The 16,384-nt window shown below is 39.8% G+C and overlaps 1 protein-coding gene across 2 annotated transcripts in view; it reads right to left on the minus strand.

Moving 5' to 3' along the window:
- Positions 1–1,496: 1,496 nt before the first annotated feature.
- met (MET proto-oncogene, receptor tyrosine kinase) overlaps positions 1,497–16,384 on the minus strand; it is a 104,882-nt gene continuing 89,994 nt past the window's right edge. For both annotated transcript variants that reach the window (XM_015042319.1, XM_015042318.1), the window contains exons 16-21: positions 13,316–13,396; positions 9,987–10,168; positions 9,778–9,887; positions 8,476–8,641; positions 7,448–7,584; positions 1,497–4,311 (exon numbers count right to left, since the gene is read on the minus strand). In XM_015042319.1, the coding sequence (XP_014897805.1) occupies positions 4,032–4,311; positions 7,448–7,584; positions 8,476–8,641; positions 9,778–9,887; positions 9,987–10,168; positions 13,316–13,396 (956 nt within the window). In that variant the 3' untranslated portion in view covers positions 1,497–4,031. The remainder of the gene's footprint in view (positions 4,312–7,447; positions 7,585–8,475; positions 8,642–9,777; positions 9,888–9,986; positions 10,169–13,315; positions 13,397–16,384) is intronic.

Below are 16,384 nucleotides of genomic sequence, written 5' to 3' on the forward strand. Positions count from 1 at the left end.
CCAAAACCAGCCTGAATCTGCATACAACATCATAACAGAACTGTGCTTCATATTTATTTTGCAAGTTGTGTTAAATTTCACATCAAGTTACCTCTGTAAATGCCAACTATATGGGTGTTTTGAATTGGAGCAGCATTGTAATTCTTGCAGTAGAAACAAGAAAGAACTTAAACAGAACCTACCTGACAAAACAAAGTGAACAAAAAAGATCTCAAAAAGCAAAACTTCATGCCTTGATCTGAAGAGTCGGACTAACCAACATCAGTCCAAGATTCTTTCAGGCTGGCAAAGAGCGATCCAGGCACTTGCCTCAATTAAGGTCAGTGTTTTTGATTCTAGAATAAGAAAGAGGAAAACTACGGGAGAAATCCAAGGTCAAAACAAAAAGAACATAAATACCCATTTCACTTTTGCCCTAGTGCTAGTGCCTGTCTCACTCAGCGGTCAACGGGCGAGATGCGGGGTCACCATGTCCATCTCAGGGTTATCATTCATATAGTAATTTTTTTACATTTTAACACAGCCTCATTCCTTGATACAGGTTTGTGCACACATCCGCTAAAGTATATTAGCGGATGTGTGCACAAATAACACACATACTTTATTTAATCATCAAATAAAGTATATTTGATGATTATCAAATATTTGATAATCATCAATATTATTTTCATTTTAGGCTAGCGTCCATCTCCAGCGAGTGCCAGGGGACACTTTGTACAGGTCACTAGTTCATCACAGGACAAACAACCACGACACACTCAAATCTAGGGACAACTGGGTAATTATTAACTAATTAGCTTCACAGAGAATGTTTCTGGACTGTGAGAGGAAATGATGTAATCAGAGGGACATAAAAATAAATGTGCTACTGTAAAGAATAAGATAAAGAATAAGATAAAAATAAAATCAACACAATTAAATAACATACTGGATAAACCTACTTTGTATTCATTTATGAAATAAAATCCAGTGAGAAACACAGATTTTTGTAGATGTGACTCAACAAAATATAAGATTGTTGATGCATGGATATGTTAGCTAGATCATTCTTCTTTAAGCTTCTACTAATGACATGCTGACACTTCTTACAGTTGAAAATGACCCTGACCTTGAAGACTGTAACAAAAAACATCTCATGGTTACTGGAATCCAATGAAGGATGGATCTCTAATTAATTGCAGTCCATATCAATAGGCCATTATCTGCCATGACCTAAGGAGGGGGATATGGAGCTCTGTCTGTCACGAGTTTGCATTTATTAAATAATCCAACCTCTATACAGGCTTAACTCTTGGCCTTCACTGTTAATGCGCAATCATGGCTCAATCAAGACCAGGAAGTATGAGCAGGGTCAGGGAAGGTCAACGCTGGACTGTTAGAGGGAGGGAGGAGTGAAACGTTCTGATGTTGCCTTTGGGTTTAGAGAGAAAAGGTTAAGTTAAGATAGGGATTTGTTCATTTGAAACAGAAATCGATGCTAGTCAAAAAAAGAAAAACATTTAAATCATAGCTTTATTACCCTTACAAGGTTTATTATACATCATGTAGGAACATGTACCTTCAATACTTCTTAGAGACAGAACAAAATGATATGCACACATACTGTACAACAATCAGTGTTAAACACGGTAGAGACCGTGATGGAGGAGACAGCAGTCCTTCTGTAACGGGGAGAAGGTCTTGTCCTTTTTCTCCTCCATCGTTCTGTTCTTTTACCGTGATCTTTTGAGAACAGCCAGAGGCCAAACAACCATCCACGCTCCGTATTGCTTTATTGTCTTTATCTACAAAATGGCAGTGATTTGTCAAAATTGAAAAAAAAAAAGGTTGTTCAACTGGTTTATAATGGTCTTTCCATTGGAACGTGTTTCATTAAAGAGGCTCATCAGTCATATACAAAAATATAGTACAGCAATTTTTTTCTCATCAGAGCAAACATTCATACCTGTCCATGTTCATGTCAGAACACACTGGCAGCCAGACCCAAGAAACTGCTACATGAAGCAATCGTTAACATAACATTGATCATTAGAGTGGTTTACAAGCTTATGCCCATTTGTGATCAGTTTAGTGAAACTACAGCAATCCCCTCTGAAAAGTATTCACACCCTCTGGACTTTTCCTACATTTTGTCTCATTACAATTGGAAAGATTGGTGTAGTTAACAGGAATTTTATGTTGAAGACCAGCACAAGGTAGTATACGTTCATGAAGCTGAATGAAAGTAATACATGCTTTTTAAAGCTACAGAAGGGAGTTCTGAGAAAACCGGGGAAAATTTGAACAAGCACACCTTGCTGGCTCCTCCCCCTGCCTCCAAAGCTCCTCCCCCACAGTGGAGCCAGCTGAGAACTCGAGGAATTAGGAGTAAATTCCTTGAGTTATATTCTTTCTCCACCATTAGCACTGCCGCAGCAGCACACCGGCAATCGTGAGCTTGAACAATGTTTAGTGTGACTGATACTGCTAAAGACCCTCCTCCTGGTTCTGATTGGTTGTTTCTGACTGGGAGTGCTGTATTTCTGCAAATGGCGGTTGGACCACAAGGAGGAAATGGAGGAGCTTGATTTTTTTCACAGATTACCCATCTCATATTCTACTGTCAGAACATAGTGACAGTTATAACGTTTAAAAAAAAATCTACCTAAAAAAAGTTACCTCAAATGTTGCCCAAATAAAATCTGACATATATTTCTATTCAGCCCACTTGTTGCATTTGAAAGTCAATTTTGTGACTTTGTAAATTAGATGTGTCTTTAAAGTAGCACAAACAAAATGATTGTTTCCCTCTTGAAGGGAAGGTAGCAAACATATGGTCAGATGAGACCAAAATTGAGTTTTCTAGATGACACGGGACACTAACACTACTTGTCACCCTGAACACACCACCCTCTGGTGAAACATGGTCATGGCAGTGTCATGCTATAGGGATGTTTTTCCTTCAGGAAAAAGAGGGTAACTGGTCATATTTGATGGGAATCAATCAGTGGATCTAAATACAGTACAATCAGGTGATTCAGGTCAAGGTTCACCTTCCAACAGCGACTGAACATATAGGCGGAGCATAGTGGGACAGTCCAGTGGAGTTGTAATGTGACAAAAGGTGAAAGAATCCAGTAGGCTGTGTACTTTTGCAAGGCTCACCTAATTAAAAACAATACATCCTGAGGACAGTCATTCCTTCCTTGAAGAAAACAATCAAGAATGTTTTGAAGAACACAAGTTTGAATTATTAACCACCTGCAGACTGTCAAGAGCTCATTCAAATACACCATCTAGTGTTTTAAATGGTAACTTATGTCTTTGTCTTCCTTCTTTCTTAGAGGGCATCCACGTTCGTTCAAGTGTGACAACTGTAGTTGTTTCTCTGATATATGATTAACTAACCCAGGAACCATCTGGGTGTTTCACACAGGCAACCTTTTGGTTTTTTGCGCCCCCCTAACTTCCAGGCATGTGAAAGCTCTTTGACCAAGGGTAAGTATACAAATAAAGCATCCAGTGAAATGCACACAGCAGGGTCTTTACACAGCCTGCTTGTTCCTCCTCCATGGTTCATCCCAGCAGGATGCAGTGTCTCGCATTGTGTTCATGGAGGAAAGAGAGGCTTAAACAACACAAATACATGTCCATTTCCTGCATATTCACATTACAGAGTGCGGCGGCAAAAAAGAAGAAGATTGTTTTGCTGAAGCAAAGCAATGGAGGAGAGGAGACGTTTGTGTAGTGGACACTGAGATGTGCTTCTTCGCCAGGACAGCTTTAGTCAGCTGGAACTCCTTGAGACAGGGTTCCTCTGTCCTGTAAAAGTCTGGGACTGTGCTCGTTGAGAGTTTGTGGTAGGAGCCCAGCAGGTTCGCACTGCGTCACGTTGAGGTTTCCGAAAGGATTCCGATCAGTCTGAGCTCTGAAGAAGTCCCTGGTGTCCTTGGCATGCAGCATCCAGTGTTTGGCAAGTTATACACAGTAGCTCCCTGCTCTCTGAGTCTGTCTCTCAGTTGTTGATAGGCCCCACTTCCTCCCTTCCTGTTTCAGGTGCAACATTCACGCTCCATGCGGCAGAGGAGCGGGGAATGGGAGGGCAGGGACGAGGAGGTGCAGGGCTCGGAGGAGGAGTCCAAGGAAGATGACGTGGAGGTGAGGAGGGAGGGGTACGGGCTCATCTTCTCGATGTTGACGTATGTCGTGTTGAGGAGGACGTAGTGCTCCCCGCTGAAGCTGGAGAAGATGGCGGCGATGCGGGACACCAGCTCGGAGAAGGAAGGTCGACGCTCAGGCTTGGGATGCCAGCACTCGATCATCACCGTGTAGCTGAGGGAGGAGACGAGAGACAATGTTCAGTATTTATTTCTATTTCACTAATGCAGTATCATATGTTATGAGGAAATAATTTGTGGTTTTTTGCTCAATCCTTCTTAAATATGCAGTTGCTGCCATCAAAACCTCAACTACATGTTTGGATATTTGGATCTCCTTGTTCTTAATTGTTAGTCTTTGTCTCATTGGAACTTTTGTAACTCTCAGGAAACTCTCTCCCTTTTACATCAACTAAACCTTGTTGACTCTACTTTATTGAGCCATTATTGAATCAGTTTTATCTTTCTGCTTGGTGCCCCAGTTTGTTATTTTAACTGTCTGAACCGAATAGTTAAAATACTTCAGTGAGTTGACAGGTGAGATCCAGATAAGCCCAGAATCCTTGTACTTCAGACAGGTGCAGAGGTTATCCACATTCATCTTAATAGATGTGTCTCATCCTCTGCACTGTGAGTTCAGGCTCCGCCTGGATGTTTGACAGGTAGAAAAACTGTTTTGTTCCTGTTTCCATAAGCTTCTAAAATTAGTAGAATGAGAGTTAAAAGTTGCAGGAAACTGTATCTACAGCTGTACAATATGGAGTCTGTACAACGTTTGCCTTCATTGAAATTTCACTTTCTGCCTTTCATCTGACATTACACCATGTTTGCACATTGTCAAAATCACGTGACTGAAACCTGTTTTAGCATTAACTTCCCTTAAATACCATTACCATTGTGCTTTATGGTGCATTCGCAACCAAATGCGTTACGCGTGTCAAAAATGTGTCAGACGTTCAAATTCGACAGGTGTGCACTTTGAATGCAGACGCTTGACATTTTGTTCTACACCTAGCGTTTCATGCGTCAAGTGCGTGTGGTTTACATTCAAAGTCTATCTGAAGGCACGTCAGAATCGCTCTAGCCATTTTCTGTTGCCGGCGTATTTGTCGGGCGTGTCGGATGCGTTGGATGCTCTCGACGCATCAAACACATCAAAAGGTTCAAATCGCGCCTCACTAGATGCGTGAAAAGCGCCGTGATGGGCCCTCGATGTGCCTCCATGTAGACTTTGAATCTAAACCAGACTGACGCTCAAAATGCATTTGGTGTGAACACACCATTATAGTTAGTGGAACTAATGTTTGTGATTAGTTCTTTAAGGTTAGCATAGCTAGCTTTTTAATTAGCGGCACCCACCACTGCACTTACATGAGCAGATAGACCGGAGCTCAGTTACTTCATTCCACAGCAAAACTCCTCAGTCTGCCATAAATTAAAATCTGTTCATATTTCTCCTTTGATCAGCCAGAATATAGTGTAACAAAACAAAACTAAGAACCTCATTAACACATTTGTTCAAGTTACAAGCTGGTTCCTGCTGCTACCTGAGGCCCTCTGAGAACCATCAGCAGGGGAAAATTGCAGGAATGTCTGCAGACATACATCATCCCCTGATGTGCACTTTTGGGCCTCTGCTTTACTCCCACATGAACACTCCCATCTTCTACCCAGTTTCACTCATACACACATGCGTGCATGCATGCATGCGCACACACACACACACACACACACACACACACACACACACACACACACACACACACACACACACACACACACACACACACACACACACTCGCATACTGACAGCATGGCTCATAATGTTATCAGCTGTCAGATTATTGTTGCTGTTGGTTTTATAATGCCAGGTTGTAATGGGTGCTCTTATTTTTACTTTTCCCAGGATATAAGTTGCTCTTGAGATATTAAACATCACATGATGTTTGAATCTGTCTCATAAAGTGCTGTACTGTATGTGGATTAGTCCGCTGAAGTAAAATTATATTTAAGCACCATGTTTAAGATACTTAACCACTGGTTAACCGCATCTGGCTAACCAGTTAGCTGCTAGTTGATCACAAATGGCTAACTGCTAGCTGCAGTGTTCTCTTGGAGCTAAATTAAAGGGGTATTTCACAGGTTTTTATGAGTCAACATGAACTAGAGTTTTTATTGCATCTATTTCAGAAGTGGTAGTGAATATGCAGTAAACAGTAGATATCGCCAGTGGAAGAACTTTTCTCTTTCAACATGTATGTTGCCTACTGTATGTATTGGTATGTAGTGAAAAATGACATATGGAAATGTTTAATTTGCATGAATCTGATATTTTGTACTGATATGTATTTGTACTTACTTGCCCATAACTCTATATATTTTTGAATGTCTAATTACATAACTTTTCACAAATTAAATTAGATGTGGTGACAAAACACTTAACTCAGTACAGGGGTAGATTTTGTTTTGCCAAATATCTATTTTTACTCTTGCTTAAATATTTTTTCAGTTGCCTAGTTTTTACTTTAAAGGTAATAAAATATACTGAAGTAGTGCCAGTTTGACTTGAGGACATATTTTGGCTACTCTACCACCACTGGTCTAGTTCAGAGTCTAAAAAGTCACAGAAGTTAGATTGAGACAAGCACAAAACCTGAAATATTATTCTCCAACTTTCTACAAGACCAATTACAAATTCTTTAAAATCTGGAAAATGTTTACTGTATCTATGAGAACAATTAAAAGAGGACTCTTAAGATTCTCAAAAATAAGATTAAATCTTATTTTCTGCTGTCAATCCAGCATTGCATCTGGTGTCGTGAGAAGGCGCTCGTATTTGCATACAGCAATTTTCCTTGTCATCTTCTCAGTACATTTTGCCTGAAACATTCTTACTGAACATGTCTAAATAAGCTGGAGCAGCATGAGCTGGAAGCAGTGCCAGAGGCTGATCTGTGGGAACAACCACAGAAATGAGGATCTATCAAAAACCACAGGATAAGCAGAAAATAAATGCCATACTTTGATGTGATTTCTATTTATACTTAAAAGTAAAAAAAAAGTTTTCCATGTGACCAAAACAGCTGATGTGACGTAACCCACATTTGAGTCTCCAGCAGACAATGATGGATGACCTGAGTGTGATTTATGACTGCAGAAGTTTATACAGTTAATCCAATGTGGCTGATTCTCCCTTCAAATTGCAGCAACCTTTCATGATGTACTGAAAGCACAGCTTTACCATATATTACTTATGCCAGCCGAGCCGTGTGAATGACGTGAACAGAACCTGTGAACCTGTGCGAACTCACAGAGCATCGGGGCAGAACTCGGGCTGCAGCAGCCGCCTGCCCTGCAGGAGGAACACGGTGATATCGAAGGAGTTCACGTCGGAGTACGGCGGGGCCCCACGGGTCATCAGCTCCCACAGCAGAACTCCAAACGACCACTGGAAGAAAAGTGGGAATATTAGCTTCCAATAGCACATCTTTGTTGCAGTTAAAAAAAAAAAAATCACAATCACAAACAGGCCTGTCACGATTGATTTTGCTGGACAATAAATTCTATTGATTTATTGTGATAAAATGATAATATTGTTGCTTTGAGACCATTTTTAAGTAGAAAATAGAACAGATAATGGCATAAGACTGCCCTCATGCTATTAATGCTAGTTATGTTATCTTAGATATTAATGAGTCTACAAGAGTTTTCCTGGTCAAAAACCAGTAAACTTTAATTTTGTAGAGCACTTAACTGGAAGATATTTTCAATATCCAATGGAAATTATTCAGCATATTTTAATTCTTCATGCGATTAACAGATTAATTGCTTATTGTGAAAGGCTTAATCAAAAGAGAACGGCTTTCCCCCAGTGTATTATAAGCCTGGCGGGTCATCAGGCTTTACTTGTGCCCCCACCAGGCTAAGCATTGCTTATTTCTTTAAGTCTTTTTAAAATGTTTGCATTTTTTGAGATTTTATAGTTGGTGTTCAGATATTAATCTTTCAATCTTTTAGTAAGACATGACTATCAAGTGATATTTTCAAATTTCCTGTCAACTTTAAACATTTCTTAACTCACAAACACGACGGGTCGCTGCCTGAATGACTGCTGAGCGCCCAACCCCCGGGCTTAGCGTGTTCTGGGGGAAACCCTTGTGCAACTTTGCATGCCTCAGCTGATTCTTTCAGATACTACACAAATTAACCACAACATTAAGCATCCTCTTACAATACTATATGTCAAATCTCTCAACATAAAGGTAGAGTTCTTCTTTAAAGGTAAGCCGTGTGACACCTTTACATTTTAAAGAGATTAGAGTAATTATGGCGTTCTCACCACGTCTGACTTGGTAGTGAACTTGTGTGTCTGGAGACTCTCCAGGGCCATCCATTTGACGGGCAGCTTGACGCCGCTCTTATTGTGGACGCTGTAGTATTCTTTGTCGTAAACGTCTCTAGCGAGGCCGAAGTCTGCCACCTTTACCGTGTAGCTCTCATCCAACCTGGCAGGGAAAACAGGCCGTTACCTTCTGTGGTGGGATGCTCGGTTACCTTTGGCTCACTGCCTTGAGCTTTATGTTCCTTCTCTTCCACACGTACAAGAACCAACAGAACACATCATAGACATATTGAGGAACAAAAAGGCCATTTTCTGAATTGTTGAATTAAAACGTGCTTTTATGTACAAAAACTGTTATTTTAATCTACAAAACTGGAAGATCTGTGGTCTGACAGGCTGCTGCTTGCACATGGCACATGCAAAACAGAGTTTGTATATCATTTGTGATGCTAAGCTAATAGTGTCTCTTTGCAGTGACAGAGTTAGCACATATGTTAACATACAACGACCTATAATAAGGTTAAAATATGCAACTACAATGAAAAATGTACCCATGTGTAGGTACATTTATGAATGTACCTAAACATTCCTGTAGATAAAAATCAGATTGTCAGATTGTTAATATTTTGTTAAGAGCAGTACCATTTGTGACGTGAAACATTTACTGTCTCCTGAAAGCTGGTTATAACTGTGTTGTAGTAACTGGCTTTACAAAAGGAGGAGCAGAATAATAAGAGTAATAATAATAATCCATCCTCTGTTTTGGTAGACATGTCTGACAAGCCACACTATTTCTTTATGAAAAGTTACAAATAATGAAAAAAAAAAAAAAACAGTGTTCGTTCTTGGCAATCTGGCAATATTTTGCCACACACATTGACTGAAATTGCAGGGATAAATTAATTTAGATATTTCTGAATTATTCTGCATACAAAAATAAAACATTTTACAAATTTTGCAAGTTTTTGTGAACTTTAAACTCTGTTATCGTGACCATAAGTGGGAATAAAAAATGATGAATGTCATGACCATCTCTAGTTCTTCATTCTACTGTCTTCATTACATTGTAATGAATAACACTGCAGGCAAAACAAAAGAAAATAAAGTTTTTCAGAAGTCAGGAGAGTTTGAATACACAAAAAAGTGTGAGGATAGTTTTAAGCTGTTATCCAAGAAAAATTCTAAGTGTTTTGTTACAGTGCTTTCAACATTTCTATAGACATTTTTTTTCTGTTTTATTTTATCATGTGTAGTTGGATAAAATGCTTGACTGGTGTAAAATAATCCAAACGAGCTCACATGCAGTTTCTGGCAGCCAGGTCACGGTGGACAAACTTCTTGCTGGCGAGGTACTCCATCCCCCTGGCAACCTGCAGTCCGAAGCCCATCAGGTCCTTCACTGTGGGATTCTGTGAGACAATCACATTTACTGATTTATCCATCATCAAACCAATGCGACGCCTAAACAGATGGCGTAAGAGTACAGGGCTTTTGCTGCACCCTCTTACATGCACTTCGTCACGGATGAAGTTGCGCAGGTCACCATGCTTCATGTATGGCAGGACCACCAGCGGTGAACCCTCAGGCGGAAGGCAGATGCCCAGCAGAGAGAGAACATTGGTGTGGCTGAAGTCCTTCATAATGATACCCTCCTTCAGAAACTGGGAAACCTCTTCCAAGTCTGTAATTCCTGTAGATAAAAAATAACACTGATTAAATAATACTGAAATAATTCTTGATTAGATTTAATAGAAAGTGGAAAACACATAGAATAGCTGTCATTCTTCCCAGAATTAGACATTCCAGTAAGTTTGCCCCAAGATAAGACCCTGTAATGCTCAGAGAAACACAAATAACCTACAAACTCGTAAAATGTTAAAATAGGAGGAGGCTCGGAAAGTGTTCTGGATTCTAGAATAGCAGTGTACATGGTAGCAGCTTATGGCATTATTTTAAAACTTTTCTTCCATTTCTCTGGTTGAAAATCAATCTTGATTTTGTCAGTTTATAAACCCCCAAAGAATCATGTAGGAAGACTAAGACATTATGCTGCGCTGCTTTCAGGTTACGGATTGGGATCTACTGTGCCAGCCACAATGCCATTCCATAAAGCTCTATGTGTCCTGTTTTTTGGTTAATTTGAAGGCCACATAATATTTGGAGGTCTGTAGCTGTTGACTCTGAAAAAAGTTGGGAACCTCAATACCCATTGCCTTTACTGTGTACTTTTATGTGACTTATAATATTGTGGCCAAACTGCTGCCATTGCCATTCACTTCTATTTTGTTGAAACATCCTAATTATTGACTGTAAAATATTTAGTATTTTATTTAGTAAGGAAATTTCCAGATTGGGCTTATTGCAGCAGGGGTCTCCTGTCACTCTAATAACATGGAATGCATTGAGGGTCATGATAGGGTACATATTAGTAACCTAGGTAAGAAACATGATTTTGTAAATTATGATAATTTAATGCAAAGTTGCCACTTTTTATGGACTTTCTATGCAACTTTTAAAGCAACTTTGCATTAAGAGTGTCATTATTTACCGAATGACACTTCATGACAACTGTCATAAACATTCATAAAGACTTTATGTTCATGACAGGTGTTATGTCATGTTTTTAACAAAGTGTTACCGAGGCTTTTAAGGCAGATGATTAGCTTCACCTAAGGGTCAGACTTCAAAGACAGATAGAGATGAGCTGGCAAAGCTGCGTAAAAAACATATTTTCTAAATTGGTCCTCTTTCTACTCAGTTTAATCATCACAAAGCACTAGCTTACGATCAAAGCATCCTCTCGAGGATTTAAAAGAAACAAAAGCCAAAACTGACATTGACTAGTGGCAAAATGAACAAAACAAACAAAAAAAAAAAAACGTTTAAATCCCCACAGACCAAACCAAGGCAGTCTGAGCTGAGGAGTCCCCTAGTACCAAGAGGCTTCCTCTGAGTGGATGGGTGATTCCTCCACATTGTTTCAGCATCAATCTGCTCGCTCCAGCTGACAGGTTACAAGATTAGCCGGGACCCTAATGTGGTCCTCACCACTGGATGCTCATTCATCACCATTAGGCTGAGCTGAAAGGGGCTGTGGGCTGTGATGGGAAGAGAGCCGTAATCTCACTGTGATATCATACAGTAAGGATGTAGTACAGTGTAGACAGACAAACCGTGCGTGTTTAGACAAGAGCACGGAGTTGTTTCTGTTGTAACCAAGGATGCATCAGTCATCAGAAGCAACTAATTATTACAACTAAACCCAGCACTGTACAAAAAGACAAATGATCTTCTTTTCCAATTCTATCAGGCTAAATGCTATCAGTTTTACATCCCAAATTAATGTTTGTAACTTTAGCTCTCAAAAACCATTTCCATTTATAACCTGACTGTAATCATGTAAAATCTATTGTGAAATGTGGTAAACATGAAAAATGTTGGTAATCCCATCTGACCAGAACTAACTAAAAGGGTTAACTTGGATGTTTTTGAAGCGAGTTTATATGACATAATTTTTGCTAATACTTCCCTTTTACTCTAGGTGAAAGAATTAAGTCTGAGACGTTGTAAGAAAAGTCATTACATTCTCAAAGTTGATGGATCGACCGATGGTGCGATTATTTTCTTCCAACAACTATAGAACCTAGAAAGCAGAAACATGCCATATCTGATGTTGCTGCAGATCTCACAACAAAATCCAAACATCCATGTCCGTCTTGGCAGAGCTGTAGAGAAATGCAGCTGTTCTGGTGGATTGCTGCAGACGGCAGAGTCAATCAAAGCAGCTTCACATAGTTTTGTTCAAACTAAATTGTATACAGTTAATACAGACTAGTATCACATTGTTTCCCACTGACACAAACATTTTCAGACTTGAAATGCCTGAACTAGCTAAAGTCAAGTGAAACATGAAGTGCACACCTGACTACCTGTCAGACATCCACAACTTTAAGGATAAAAAAAAGGAAAAAAACAACAACAAAAAACTTATTTTAATTTCATACATTTAAAAATGTGTTGTTTTAATTAAGTGAATGTAAAAATTAGAGATGCACTGATCCAATATTAATATCTGTGTCTGTTCCATTATTGGAAAAAAAAAAATTCCAGATCGGATATCGTGACAATGTCCCCAATTCATAAGGGCAGATCTATATAGTCTAATTCTATGCTGTGTGCTACTTTATTATTTATTTTACATTATATCTAGAATTCCTAACTGCATTTTCTGAACCATTTGAAAAAAAGTTTGTTACGATTGATTTTTTACGTGTTTGACCAACGTAGTCAATCTGTTGTTTTTGTCAATTTATTTATTATTTATTTTACATCGACTGTTCTACTCCTAACTGCACTGACTGAACAAATTATAGTCGTTTCTCTGCATTGGATCGATATTGACCGCTACTAAACCTCAGATATCTGTATCGGTGTCTGATACAGATATCGTTTTGAATTGGAGTCACCAATTCAAAAAGTGATCCTGAAATATTGTCGTTTTACACAGTCACCAATATGGGTACTAAGAACTGCAAAAACAAGCCCACATCATTAGTCAATAATTGAAGTGTTGGCTGGTTTTGCATTTCAAATGTTTATATCAGCGTTGGAGATCATAGATTTCTCAGGACATACATTGATATATATATATCTACAAACAGGATAAGATTTATGCATATCACAAGATGGATTTATCTACAAAAAAATGCTAAAGATAAAAACCTAATCCTCTCCGCCTCCCAGGAATTCCTAAAACCTTTACCTCTGCTCTGCACAACTTGTTCCATCATCCCCTTTTCCTGATAAAGAAACAAATGCTAACAAAGCTTTTACTCACGATTTAGCGACTTGATAGCACAATGCTGTTTCTGCCCATCTTGTTCCAGCAGCGTTCCATGGAAAACACAGCCAAAGTGTCCTGCAGGTTACAACATGATGTACATTAGTCAGTTCAGTCAGCATCAATAGTTTAAAACGCTCCTGTTCAAACCTGTGGATGCTAACATGTTTTTAGCCTAGACAAGGTTCACATGGTGATACCACAGTTATTTAAATACAACGAGCTTCATGTATGAGGTAATGTGAAGAAGGCATTGTTGTCATTGAAACACCAATAGAACACCTAGAAAATATGAGCTCACACATCCACTTAGTGTGTAAAACTAAAATTTGCTGCTTATCTTTGAGGATCTACTTTGTGGTTGAGAATTAATTTTCTCTAATATGTATTTACATGCGTTATAGTCAGAATTTAAATGTTTGTGTCAGTAGTAGCTGTGTTTCAATCACAAATGTCCAAAAACTTTCTCAATATTCCACTAATGTTGAGAATTTTGCAACAAATGCAATTAACATCACACAGGAACAAGTTTAAGTTGTTAAAAAACATCCTCCAACTACTTCTTGTCGTCTTCTTCACAGTTTCCAGGAGCGGTAACATCCGGTTGTCGATCGTCTGATTTGTGTGATGCAAATAAAAGTGTTTTCATTGCAGTTTTGCCAAATAAATCAATTTTGATACGGGCAAAAAAAATCCCCACCTCATCCTAGCAGCAAAACTTTTGATCAAAAAACAACTTTTTTTTTATTATAAATTAATGTGTTTCCATTAAGCTAATTTATTTTCTAAATTTCAACTAGTGCCTTTTTATGGTCAATGGGAAGACAGCTTGTGTGGGTGTGTGACAAGGATCTTCAGGTTTAATTTTTCTGTCTTTTAATCATGGTCCACCCAAAGACTGGGTTTGGAAATTAGTGGCTGGAAAACCTATGTACAAAACATCCAACATTGTTTTACGCGTTGATCTCGATGAAATAGTTTAGCTTAATTGCAGCCCTCCCCCTCCTCCACTCTCCATATTGTGTAACAATCATCTCACTGATCCGTAAGGGAAAAAAAGTGTTTCATCCTAAACAGCAAACTTTCTTGAGTTGCCACTGCACTAAATCAGTCCCTTCCAAGTAACCCAATCTGAGGCTTTATTCATTAACATCCCACACAGCCTAATAACCAGCGTCAAGCCCCCCTGAATTATTATGTGTTTTATTGAATTATATCTCCTAGTTAAGACGGGGGGTCTCGGTCCAGCCTGAGAAGGGTGCAGGAGCGAAATGAGCGCGGCGCTCTGCTATCACGTCCCTGCAGATGGCTGGCAGTGTTGGGTTACGGCTCTCCACAATGGACCCTGGGAACATTAGCTGAGAACAAATCATCCTACGCCACTTTGAAGCACTCGAGCAGCCACCAAATCCAGGCTTCAGGGGATAAATTCATATGAGGGGGGCCAACATGCCGCTTTTCTGGAACATTACAGTGCTAAGGGTTTTTCTCAGTTTAATGCTAAATTCGATCTGTTGGGCTAAACCGCCTACCTCCATGTGGTAAAACGGGCTGATCTGGTGTCTGCATGTCAAGTTTGAAGTTTTATAAAGCAAGCATTTTAACTTAACGTAAATCTGATGCAGTAAAAGCACACAAGCATGAAGGGTGGATTAACTCTCGGCTGTTATCTGTTGTAATTATTTCTGAAGTTATGGAATCAGGTTGGATTTACTGCAGAAGGTACAGATGATAAACGGATTATCAAGTCGTGGGAAACAGCTATGTAAACACGAAAATCGCCGTGTTTACATTGAGTGAATTTGTTTTCGTAATTTCAATTTGTGTAATTTTATTTTCGATGGAAATGCAAGCAGAGACCTGTTGAAACATGTAAAATTTTTACTTAAAAATAAACAAAGGCACTGAGGTGTAGGAGGCTGCACAAGAGGAAGCTACCTTCCTGTTAGCATCACTGTTCTGAAAGAATCACCAGCAGAAATTCTCTCGCATATGAATATAGTATCACAGCACAAGACTTCCAGAACAATATTATTTGAAAAGATAAGATCAAAGTAGAGGTGTTTGGTCATAATGCACATCCATGTTGAAACACTGCATGCTGGCAGAGATGCATGATGGTAGACAGGGGAGGTGATGAGGGCTTGTTGTGACATCAAAGGACCAGTGGACTTTGTAGCATAGGGGCGACTGGTATATGTTTGACTCCAGATATCATTTGACAACCTGACTTAGATGAGATAATTTTTATATAAACCTTCGATCAAAACCCGACATCCCACCAGTTGATCACTGACCTCTGCCGATGATCTGGTTGACATGAAGCAGCAGTTGCTCCCTTGCGATCACCACATGCTGCACCTCAGTCAGCAGGTCCGGGTGGAGACAGGACGGGTCGATGTGGACTGGAGCCATCAACAGGGGGGACACCAGGTCACCTTCCATGCCCAGCCCCAGCCCCCCTCCAAGGGTTCCCAGTCTGGGAGACAGCAGCTCCCCATTGGCTCTGTACATAGGAGGAGCTGCCCGACATGTCTCAGGCCTGTCGACACCCTGATCTGGAGAGGCAGAAACAAAAAAAGAGAAGCAGGGGGTCAGAGGTCGGCCGCTTAGTCACAACACCTTGACCTCCGCATGTCAAGGTGTGTTACGTGATTGGAGATGGACAGCTACACAGACACAGAGCTGGAAGGAAAAAGCTTGAGGTTTTCTACTCTGTTAGAAGGCTAATAAATGCAGAAGTTCCTCCAGAAAAGTCAGAACAAGAACCAGAGCTGAAACAGAGAGCGAGGTCAAATGTCCTGAATGTTAACTGTCCCAGAAGGCAAACATTAGCTCATTAGTAAACCCAGGCTCTCCAGACTCAAGGCCAGCACAGAAATCGCTTCAGCTATGATCCAGGGGATCATAATACCAGGAGCCTCTCAGTGGCCCTCAGGGCCAGAACAGAACCCACAAGAGGCGCCACAGACCACATCAAAGATTACTGACGCATGCTAGATGAGAATATGTGCATCATGTTTTTATTAGACTTTATATCTATAGTTTTTAGTTTCCGAATACCTA

This window comes from Poecilia latipinna, unplaced genomic scaffold (genome assembly GCF_001443285.1).
Source record: "Poecilia latipinna isolate Pla-1442-1.1 unplaced genomic scaffold, P_latipinna-1.0 Scaffold585, whole genome shotgun sequence".
NCBI lineage: Eukaryota > Metazoa > Chordata > Actinopteri > Cyprinodontiformes > Poeciliidae > Poecilia > Poecilia latipinna.